Source organism: Coloeus monedula, assembly GCF_965178545.1.
Source record: "Coloeus monedula genome assembly, chromosome: 21".
Lineage (NCBI taxonomy): Eukaryota > Metazoa > Chordata > Aves > Passeriformes > Corvidae > Coloeus > Coloeus monedula.
The window spans coordinates 5,646,723-5,658,324 of NC_138801.1; the positions used below are offsets into that span (position 1 = coordinate 5,646,723).

General features: G+C 45.5%; 2 protein-coding genes across 2 annotated transcripts; one reads left to right on the forward strand and one right to left on the reverse strand.

Moving 5' to 3' along the window:
• The first annotated feature begins 29 nt into the window (after nucleotides 1–29).
• On the forward strand, nucleotides 30–4,111 carry DOLK (dolichol kinase). Its single transcript, XM_082295088.1, has 2 exons — nucleotides 30–55; nucleotides 1,881–4,111. Exon 2 carries the CDS (start codon nucleotides 1,976–1,978, stop codon nucleotides 3,545–3,547), a length of 1,572 nt encoding a protein of 523 aa, XP_082151214.1. The 5' UTR covers nucleotides 30–55; nucleotides 1,881–1,975; the 3' UTR covers nucleotides 3,548–4,111.
• Nucleotides 4,112–6,436: 2,325 nt separating this feature from the next.
• On the reverse strand, nucleotides 6,437–11,602 carry PHYHD1 (phytanoyl-CoA dioxygenase domain containing 1; the record flags this gene model as incomplete). Its single annotated transcript, XM_082295219.1, has 11 exons — nucleotides 11,555–11,602; nucleotides 10,585–10,743; nucleotides 10,009–10,084; nucleotides 9,830–9,877; nucleotides 8,413–8,468; nucleotides 8,168–8,230; nucleotides 8,050–8,071; nucleotides 7,567–7,695; nucleotides 6,941–7,057; nucleotides 6,667–6,793; nucleotides 6,437–6,482 (listed from the first exon to the last, which is right to left on the reverse strand). The coding sequence occupies exons 1-11, from the start codon at nucleotides 11,585–11,587 to the stop codon at nucleotides 6,437–6,439; spliced, it is 876 nt and encodes a 291-aa protein (XP_082151345.1). The 5' UTR covers nucleotides 11,588–11,602.

An 11,602-nucleotide genomic window follows, 5' to 3' on the forward strand; every position in this document is an offset into this window, starting at 1 on the left:
TCCCGCATGTGGGTCATGTGACACGCGGCGGGGCAAGATGGCGGCGTCCTGCGAGGTGGGTGCGCGTTGGGCTCCCGGGGGCGGGGCCGCAGCTTCGCGCTGGAATCGGCAATCGCCCGGGACCGCCTTCGACACCTCCCGCGGGCGGATGTGGTCCCCAGTAGCGGAGGCTGCGTTGTGGGTGTCGCGGCTGGCTGGCTGGGTGGGAGAGGAGGAGGCGGCGGCGAGCAGCGTGGAAGGGCACGGCGCGGGCAGCCCGCGGGTTGAGGGGAGTCCACAGCGCTGCGGGGACGTGGGGAAGAGAGGGAGCAGGCAGGGGCGAGGCGAGGACTACCGGAGGTTTGGCAGCACGTCAGTGGGAAGCTTCCCTGCCCAGAGCAACGGGGATGCGGATCGCGAAACGGGCGGAAAACGCTGTGTCTGGCTTGAACCGGGGGGTGACGGGTCCCGTTCGGTGATGAGAGAGCGGCAGTGCCGAGGAGCTTCACATTACCTGAAAGAAGGTGTGGAGGAGGGGATTGCGGCAGGCACAAGAAAACGAAACAATTCAGCAGTGAAATATTTCGCGTTGCAAATTGTCAGGTCTAAACATTCAGAACTGCTGCATCAGAAACCTCACCCGGGGTGAAATTCTGCCTAGTCTTCCAGCCAGGCAGCCTGGCGGGGAAGCTGTCAGGTGCCATTGATATAGGAGCTGGGGTGGAACCTTAACGTTGCCAGACTGAGTAGGAGGACTCTGTCTTTGGTTGGCAGGTGACATTTACTCTGCCTCTTCTCAAATAAGCCTTAGGTTTCCCCCTCCCCAGTGCTCAGAAACAGCAAGGAGTAGGACCCCAAAACCATTATTGGTTGGAGGTAGCTATTGCCCAGACCAGTTCTGTTTTATTGACTGTATGATTAATTCTTCTCCTGTTTAAAAATTAATTGTGATGACAAAAGATTACACTTGGCCTGATGGAGCTGTGTAGCAACAGTGCATGTCATGAAGCTCTTTGGCAATCAAGTATTTCAGGCTATATGAATAAGGATGCCAGAAAGCAATCTATTAATAATTAAGTTTTCAGTACAAAGTCATAAATATCTAAGCACTGCAGACACACAGTCTAAGGAAGTTTGACACTACAAACTGTAATAGTTCCTCAGTAATATTGCTATTACTTTGTCAGCTTTGTAATCTGGTGTCACCATTCAACACTGGCTGAAAACCCAAAAGAGAACTTTAAGTAAACTTCTGGCCTTCCATGAGGGAGCTGGTGTAGATATTGGCAATGAGACTTGGGGAGCAGAATTTAATCAGAGTTTCCTGCTAATGAGCTTAAGGGTGGACCAGAAAGGATGAAGTAAGCCACTGTTTCAAAACTGGATCAGCCATAATATTTCCAACAGAAATAAAGAACCTGAGACCTTCAAAGACCCCAGAAGAGGTGCCAGTGTAATGGCAGAGGCTTACATATGGCTGATTATCAAATTACAGATCCATAGAGAAATCAAGGTTGCCAGAAAGCAAAAAATGCTGGTGAGAATTGCACAATGTTGTCAATGCCCACAATTTGAAGAAGATAAATGAGATTTAACCTAACAGAGTAAATATGCCTGCTGCTGGTTATCTCAACTGTGTATCTTCCAGTCCAAACGTTTCAAGGAAAGTTTGGTTTGCAGGGCAGCTGTCAGTGGGCTGTGAGCCTTCATTCAGAGGAAGTGAAGAGCAGGATTGGATCACCTCACTGGTTTGGTTTTTTTTAATCATCTGTGTGTTGACATTAGCAATGGGCACATAACTATCAGTTTAAATTGAGTTTAAGAACAAAATAGGTGCGCAAACACTTTAACTGTCCGAGTAGTTGCTTTAATTGTTTGCCTTTTTTTTTTTTTTTTAATAGGAATTGCAGTAGTATGGAAGGGAATTCTTAATGGACAACTGAGCACAGTGGGAGTCCTGAGATCCTGCAAGCTTGAGGCACGCTGGGCTGGAATCATGTTAAACAAAGCAGTGCTGGTGGAGTCGCTGCTGGTGTTCACCGTGGTGCTGTTGGTGCACGCGGTGGTGTGGGACCGCTTCTCCTGGTGCGCCGTCGCTTTGGCTGTCCAGGCCTTCTACGTCCAGTTCAAATGGGACCGGCTGCTGCAGCTGGGCGGGGCCGTGTTCCAGTTCCGGGGGGCGGCGAACAGCGGCCTCCTGCCCGCCAGCATGGTGATCCCCCTGCTGGGGGTGGTGATGAAGGAGCGCTGCAAGGCCGCCGGCATCGTGTACTTCGAGCGCTTCGGCGTTGTTGTGGCTTCCACGGGAATGCTGCTCGCTCTCTTCCTGTCCATCTTAGCAGTTGGCATCACCAAACCTGTGCCAACCAACACTTGCATCGTGACTGGTATTGCTGGCAGCATAATTATCTACACCATGAAACATTCTTTGACTGTCTCTGAAGTGATAGAGGTTCTAGAAGTGCTGCTCATTTTTGTCTACCTCAGTATGATCTTGCTGTACTTGTTGCCTCGATGTTTTACTCCTGGAGAAGCGCTGCTGGTTCTTGGAGGTGTAAGTTTTGTTCTCAATCAGCTCATTAAACGCTCACTGAATGTAATTGAGGGCAGAGGGGATCCCATTGACTTCTTCCTTCTGGTAGCAGTTGTCGGAGTTGTTCTTCTTGGTCTTTTTTTCACTGTGCTCTTCATTTTCTTGGATTCGGGCACGTGGATCTCCTCCATGTTTTTCCACATGATGACAGCAGTGTTAGGCTTAGGGGTCATCATGCCTTGGCTGTACCGACTGATCCAGAGGAACCCTTTGTTCTGGCTGCTCCAGTTTCTGTTTCAGACACAGACAAGACTTTACCTTCTTGTGTATTGGACTTTCTTGGCTGCCTCAGCATGTGGTGTGGTTTTCTACCAGAACGCCAAGAGATCATCTGAATCTAAAAAACACCAGGCCTCAACTATAACCAGGAAATATTTCCATTTCATTGTTGTAGCTACTTATGTTCCTGGACTAATTTATGACCGCCAGCTCCTCTACGTTGCTGCAGTGCTGTGTCTGGCAGTGTTCATCTTCTTAGAGTACGTTCGGTACTTCAGGATCAAACCCTTTGGACAAACCCTGAGGCATTTGCTCTCTCTCTTCTTGGATGAAAGAGACAGTGGACCTCTAATCTTGACTCATATTTATCTCCTCCTTGGCATGTCCCTCCCAGTGTGGTTGTTTCCTAGATCTTGTGCTCCTAAAGGCACCTTGCCTGGGGCAGGAGCACTGGTCCCCTACTCTGGGGTGTTGGCAGTAGGGGTAGGAGACACCATTGCCTCTGTATTCGGCAGTACAATGGGGGAAATCAAATGGCCAGGAACAAAGAAGACCTTTGAAGGGACAATGACAGCTATTTTTGCTCAGATTATTGCTGTGGCTCTCATCCTGATCTTTGACAGCAGTGTGAATCTGAACTCCAGCTATGCCTGGATTCTGGCATCTGTGAGTTTGGTTTCTCTTTTGGAAGCTTACACTACCCAAATTGATAATCTGCTGTTGCCTCTCTACCTCCAGATCATGCTCATGGCATAGAAGCACTTCCAAGGAACAGTTTTCTCCCTTCCTAGAGAAAAGTGGTACTAGAAAATGCACTGTAATGAAAGCTCAAAGCTTATCTTTTGGTACAGCAGAGACAATTGTTGAGAATAGGAATGAAAAAGACTTAAAATAAAGGTTTTGATTTGGTCTTGTTTTTACCCCCCTTGAAAATAGCCAGATTTATGTTCTAACAGCAACAAACATGACTGATAAAAACAGCACTTGTGTTTAATAATCCAATTTAAGTTTCTTCTGGGTGCCCAAGGGAAGCAGAGGAAGAAGAGGTAAGTCAATTAGAGAGGAAAAAATAAACAAGCAAATCTCTCAGATGTTGCTACCTCTGTACTGCACCTTGTTTTCTGTAATGAGTCCTGCATCTTGTGTTTGATGTGTGAGCTCTCATTTCTGTATAAGCACAATGTAAAGCATGTTTGATAACGAGGGTGGGCACAGGAACCAGGTACAAGTGTCCAGCTGTGTCCAGTCCTCATCAGCAAGAGCCAAAACCACACCACGATGCACAAACACGACTCCAAAATCTGTCACAGCTGAGTTCATACAGGGTGGGTGGTGAAGGTTTGGGAATGTCAGACACTGCTCATTCCAGATCATACTAATAAGAACAATGAATTTTTAGCCCTGAAGTTTGCTTCAGCAAGAAAAATGTTTTATCTTTCTCAAGATTTAATCTCTAAATTAATTTGGAATGAATATGGGGGGAAAATTAAGCAAAGTCACAGCTAAAACTAATTACACATTAATCCTGAAAGCAGAAAATCTGTTGAAGTCAATAAAATTTTCTACTATTGCACTTTCCTACTTTTCACATTTTTTCAGCCAGATGTTTAATCAAATAATTTATAAAAATGCTTCTATGAACAAACTAACTAAAGCCACTGAGTTACATCCATTTAATTAAAATTACAGCTACCATTTTGTGGCCAAAAACCCCATTTTTATGTATGAAACCCTTCTGTATCAACAGTCTCTTCTCACTGGTTTGCCAAGTGTCCATTAGAACAAAACACAAGTGTCCTCCCTGCCTCTTCCTGTCTCCAGGGATGGGTCCAAGCAGGAGACTGTCATCCCAGGATTCTAGTTTGCATCATGCAGTTCACTTCTGACCCTTTTTTAATTCACTTTTGGGAACAGTTTGGGGGAAGTCCAAGGTACCTTACACAACACTGTCCTGCAGCCCTGTAGCTCTGAGACCATGTCTTGGGAGGAAACATAAGACCAGGGTGGAGTGAAACTAGTCTCTGGGTCAGCAGAATTGGCTGCAGAATCCAATACTGTGTGTCCCTGCAACAAGCCAGGACTGGAATAGCTGAGAGGTAGCATTGCCCAATTCATCACCCTGCCTGGGAAGGGCTCCTGGGATTTGGTGCTGCTTTTCCTGAGGATGCCAAAGTTGGCCAGAGCTGGTTCCTAACACAGTAAATTGTCAGATACTCTGTAGGAAACCAGACTCAGTAACTGCTGGGCTGTTACCTTCACGTTTAACAGGAAATCCTGCCAATCAATTCAGCTTTTTAAATTTTATTTAGGCACTTGAAGTAGATGGCTTTGCACGCTGCAGGTAGTGGTGCAAGTCAGGACAAACTATCCCTCCTCAGCAGAATTCTAAATTATTAACTCTTCTCATGGAAAGACACAGACAACACTTGAGTTGCTTCTGTCACAAGCCACAGCCTTCACCACTGATGTCATAAATTGCACCAGAGGTAGAAAAATTTGCTTTCCTTCCACCCTTCTTCCAACTTTCAAACAAACTGCAGAAAAGGCAGTTTTTGAATGCAGAAACTTTGCATTTAGTGTTCCTGCTGTTGCCATGACCCAGCTCCCCAATTTACTTTTGAAAGGGATGAATTAGTAAGATTTGGGTTCACTCTGCCACAGCCCTCAGCAGCCTTAGGGTTACTCTGATGCAATTCCTGCACTGGAGGCACTGGGCTCCTATCTCAGGGCTGCCACTGCACCAGTGCTGGTGAAATCACACCTACACAGTTTCTGTTCAGTTCAGGATACAGGCTAGAGCTTGCCTGGGATGTAGCTTGCATTTCCAAACATTCCTGGCTATAAGTTTGTTTGGGTTTGGTGAGGTTTTGGGGATAGAAATTGTTCTTGTGCATATTGAGAGTTCCAACTGCTCATAAGACAATTTAGCACTGTCCCCATCTGTTGGGAGAAGGTCACACTGTGTCTTCCTCAAAGAAAAGATGATGGAGATGAAAAGGAGAATTTCTATCTTTTTATTTAAGTGTAGAGTTTGATTGAGGTTCTTTGTTTCTATCATTTCAATATGAATCTTTAAGAATTGTCATATTTTTAATCAACACACCCAGAGATAAAACACTCAGCTACAGTCTGTCAGGAGTATTTAGAAGACTGACTATAAAAAGCAGACCTTCTGCTTCAAACAAGACAGTTTGAAATCACTGTTATTCCAACAATAGGACAGAAACTTAGAGGTGAAAATCAAGCTTCTCCCCACAACATGTTCACCTGCATTGCTAGAATCAACCAGCCAAGAAATGCACTTAAGCTCTTAAACACAAGAAAATACTGAGTATCTGCAAGGAGAAATACTTGGGAAGTGGTTCCAGTCAAGGTGCAATGGTCTTAACTGGTTTGTTTTCAAGGCTGAAGGTGTTTCCTTACCAAAAGGACTGGGTGACTACTCTCATACTGGCAGGGCTCCTGCTGCAGTAGAAGCTTCTGTCTACTGCAGGTTTTGGGCTGTGATAATGGTCCTGGTTTTGAGGAGGAGGATAAATGAACATTGAGAGCTGATCTAGTGAAGGCTGTGTTTAAAGAGACTGTGAATGAACAATCAGGAAGGAATATTGATCAGCTATTGACTCCACAAGCCAGTCACTAACTTCAAGTGTAGAGCGATGGAAAAGGCAGTTCAGGAGTTGGCTGGAGCCTAGAGAGTAAAGAAGAGGTAAAAACAAAACTTCAGAGGCTGTTCCAGCTCTGCAGGTATGAAACCAATGCCAACTGAGGCACTACCAACAAACTGTGACAGGCAAGACCCCCAACAGTTACCCTGACTAGTACATTGGAAAGGCCTCAATTTCCTCAGCCACTCGTGAGGATCACGACCTTACCAGTTCTCTTTGCTCCAGGTGGTGCCTTTGGCTTCCATCACGTGGAAGGTGAACACATGGCGAGAAGACTCCGAGCTGTTGAGTTCACTCTTATGGACAACCTCGCCGTGGATGAGTATGAGTCCACCTGTGGGAAAGAATCACCTGGACTGCTGTTTTCCAAAAGATGAGCTCTGCCTTTCCAGTGGAAGGGAAGGTGCAAGGGTTAAAATATTATTTTAGCTCCCTTGTGTTTTCCTGAGCTGTGAAGTGCCCCGTTTGGGGCTGTTTGTACCTTTACTTATAGGCAGAGGTATGAACTGCTTGTCCTCGTAGGCTGGCTCTGACCCTACAAACTCTACACATGTTGAGGCACCTGAAGCTGCACGGACCATCCTCCGGGTAATCCCATCTGCAAATCCACAGAAAAAGCAAACACACAAAAATTAAACCCCTGGCTACATTCTGCACAGCAAAAAAGAACAATATCAGTGATTTCTCTTGGCAATGATAGGAACTTTATTATTACTATATTCACACTTTCCTTAGTAATTTGGGTGGGGTCTTTTTCATTAAGTAGAGATTTAGGATTTTCCAGCTGTGGCAGAAACAGATAAAACAGCTGCATTTTGTTTGCCTTTTTGGCCCCTTCTGTGCATTGCAACAGACCCTTAGGAACACAAATAGTCACACACTTATGCAAAGCCAACCTTGGGTCCATTTGTGCTTTCTATAGGAGCATAAACTATTATATGAGTACAGCCGGCTCCAGGATTTGAGGATCGAGCAGCTTAAAATCTGATTACACTCACTGAGGGACTCTTCAGGTGAGCAGAAGTTTAAAGCCACCCTGTGTGCTCTAGAGGTGGGGAAAAGCAGAACTGTGCTGGTGACCAGCAGTGGTCACACACATGCTCTTACTGGTGTGAGAGCCAGGGATGAACCACAAACAGCCATTCTCCTGTGTGGCATCTTCCAGGGCGATCCAGAACCCCAGGATCCTGCCCAGAGGCTCCGTGTGCAGGAAGGTGGCATCCTGGTGTGGTGTTACTGCAAGGAGAGACTGTCATTGGGGCCTTTAATGGGATTCAGTTCCTCTAGAAGGACTTCAGGGTTGCATCCCCCTGACTCAGAGCCCTCCCCTGCCCACCCACCTATCACACACATTAAATCTTACATAAAAATACCACCTTTCAGCCTACTGCACATGTAAAAACAGCTCTTTGTTCAAGCTGCATATGATGTAGAAACTTTTCTGAAAAAATGGGGATTTCAAAGATTATTTTAAGGTTTGGACCACTAAACTCACAGGTTTAAGTCTGATTCTGAGCCTTTTCCTTGGTAATATTCCTTTCCTAAAGGAGCATTATCTGCAGTGTGATATAGAGACAACACAAATCTCACCTTCACCACCAATGCCAGGTTGCTGCAAAGAAAAAAAAGTGATGTGTGAAGAGTTTCACAGCTTCTCACCTATCAGGGTCTTATTTCTTGAGTGACAAGACAACTTGAATTACTGTACCTTGAAGATATACATGCTCTGCACAACTACTGGTCTCTCAAGGCCTAGTTTTCTTCCCAGTTCCTGCAAGAAAATTTTCCAAGATTTATGTCTTCTGCACAATATTTAACATTATTCTTTGAAGATCTTTAAATTTCCTTTCACTGACAAAATGACTCCCCCTGGGAGCATAAGAAAACTAATTAACTACTCTGCAATTTTTTTTTCCCCCCATACCATTATTCTAGGAAGGAGTAACAGCTCACCTGCACCTTGGGGGAGTGGGTGATTTGCTTGAAGACAGGATCATAAGCGTGTAGAGCTAAGGGGAAAGAAAATGCTCAAATGGAAGATTTCAGGAAGAAAAGGGAATGTGGCAGCTCTCAGTGATGAGCTGCAGACACCACAGCCAAGCAGGATAAATTGCAGGCAGAAATTTTCATCCTTCCCAAGATTTATAAATGTAGCTTATCACACCTAAGGTGATAGGACACTTACAGGTTGTACAGTCATCATTAAAGACTATAAATATAATCACTCCCTGGCCACAAACTGCACATATATTAAAGCCAGTGTGTAACAGTGAACAAAATGGAATATTATGTGATTCAATATTATATTACACAAATGACAACCACTACACATGACCCTGAGGCATATGGGTGAATGCATCCTTTAAAAACTCACCTCTTAAGACCTACCAGAAAAGTGAAGTACTGCAAAAAGGAGCTAGAGCTCATCTTTAGTGCCCTTGAGAGAGCACCAGCCAGCAGGTCAGTGTTTGTGCAGACACTTGCTACAACCCAACTCTGACAACTCCACAAAGCAAAGATTCAGAGTTGTGCTTCCAGCTCATGCTGATCATGCCACAACGACACACGCCCAGCTCCAGCAGGAGCTGCTCTCAAGCAAGGGATGAGACTTGACCAAAACGAGTAATTACAGAAAATAAGACTAGAGAAGGCTTTTGAATTGTTAAATTGCTGGGTCAGCAGGGATCTACAGTTGTTTTCACTTCCCCTGAGGAAAAGCTGAAGTGTGACAGAGTGGCAGCGGGCCTGGGAAGGGGAGAGTGTTTCTCTGAGAAAACCAAAGAACAAGAACTCTTAGTACTGAATTTCCAACTGTAGTAAAGTTTAGTCTGAACAAAGTCCACATTTGCAGGTGCGGGGAATCCTGCTCTCATTTTCCATGTACTGTTTGAAAACAAAAGGGATCAAAATGCAAGTCCAGGAACTGGGAGAGAGGAAATAGGTCAAACTGAAACCACTAAGGGTAAAGAAAAGGTGCTGGTGACACCCCAGGAGGGAGGGTAGCTTCAACACTGCCAACCCAACACAGCACAGGACACAGGAGAGTGTTTGGTCTGTACTGAATATCACCAGTCTCAGGTGGTAAATTTTTAGAGCAAACTTCTTACATAAAAGAGCCAAGGGCTGAAGTCCAAACTTTCACATGTCAGTGACTCTGAGCTATTCATTGCTGAAAAACCTCTCAGAAGGGGTTTTTGAAAAGGATTGTTTGGAACAGAAGATAAAGTCCTTTGAGAGCAGAGAGTGAGGGGCAGTATGGAGAGAATTGCAGAGACAGTTATGTACAGTGAGTAGGTCTGGAGAAATCCTCGTGTCTGAAAACCACATTGCTTTTGTCCATCCCTCTCCAAACCCCATCCTTTAAACATACCATGGCCAATCTTGCTGACAGACTTCTCCTTTGGAATTAGAAAGTTACCTAGAAAACAAAATCATAATTTAACATTGTTTGCAAAGTAGGAATCATTCCTTAAGCTGGAAAGTGGCCCCTGATCCCTCACTCAGCCTTTTCCCATCCCCTCTGTGTGGCTAGCTCAGGCCAGGGCTTACCTTTCTCATCCAAAACACCTTTCTCAAAGAAGAATCTAATCTTGTCTCCACTGGTTAGGAAATAATCCGAGCTGCCCTGCCAGGGATAAGAGCCCAGTAACGATAGCATCCTTGTAAAAACAAAAATGAACCTTCGATCAAAGCATTAACACTCACCTGCATCTTTTTCCCACCAAGCCGCAGCATAAAACAAAACACAGTGAAAAAATCACTCATAAAAAGGCTTTCCACAACACTACATGTCTTGGTGCTGATCAGGGCTTTACAAGAACCTCTCACACAGAGGTTATCCTTGCTTTTCTTTTGCTGGCTGCCTGGAAAATAACCAGTTTTCTGTCTGCAGAACATGTACAAAGTGATCTGTGAGAGCTGCTTGTGGCTACCGGGGGTTGAAAGCATGGCAGAGCCACGCACTGATAAGACTCTTGATAAGACCCCAGCAAACATTTGCAGAAAGTTGGAGAGCAAATTCCTCTCCCGGTGTTATGTTCAGTTAGGAGAAAGAGTCATGTTCCCCCAGAGTGAACCCTGATCAGCAATTTGCCTTTTCCCTTCCTCCTTCCAGGGCTCCGGTACCTGCGCCTGGAGCTGCTCCTCCTCCCTGGTGGAGAACGTGGTGCGGCAGTGTGGCGGCACTTCCATCTCCGCAACGATTCTCTGGATCTGGGTCCTCATGCTCTCACACTCCTCTGCACTGAAAAACTGCTCCAGGACGAGGAAGCCATCCTCGTGGAACTGGAAGAGACGGGGTGACTGCTCTTCCCCAGAGTCCTCGGGGGAGGTAGCACAAAGCAAGAGAAAACAGTTCTGGCCCTTTACGGGGTGAGAAGCATCCCAGCTCCAGCTCTGCAGCCAGGCAGCGTGTTTTTAATTTTTAATTTGAGGAGGGGTTTCTGTTGCAAAATAGTCATTAAGAGGCTAAAATTCCAAATAGTTAAGAACAATCTATCTCAATCCCTCAGTCTACACAAAGCAAAGAGCTCATCACTAGAGCCTTTTGTGGTTCAAGGATATCTTAACTAAGACCTGTAACCAGAAGCTATTAAAGTACCAAGGCCAGTAACGAGAACAGGGCAGTCATACCTGTGTGCCAAATCAGAGTGAGATTCCTCTACAAGCTGAAAAGCTTTGTTCTCTCCAAGGAAAAAATCCCTGGGTGATTTCTCACAGTTCTCTACACAATCCTTTACAAAATGAACTCTGTTGGCAGTGAACTCAGTTTCTTTATATAGAATACCCTGGAGATTATCCTTTGCCAGGAAGATTTCGAGTTCAGGGATGAGAGCCGAGCAGCACAGACAGAAGGGGCACGGGAGAAACCCCTCCAAGAGCTCTGTGGGACAAGCTGCCCCCAGAAGAGTTTGTAGCCATGACACTCACACACTAAAATTAACGTAATACAAGGAGCTGAGGAGAATATAAAGTGTTTGTAAAGCAGATCTTTGCTAGACCTGCTGACAGGTTAACTAGCAGTGACTGTATCTTACACACAGCATCACCTGCCTGCACTCTGGACACTCTCCCACCCCGGCCACCAGCTCCTTACCTTCTGGATCTGATGCTGGGTTATGGATGCCATTGGGGCAGAAGCTCC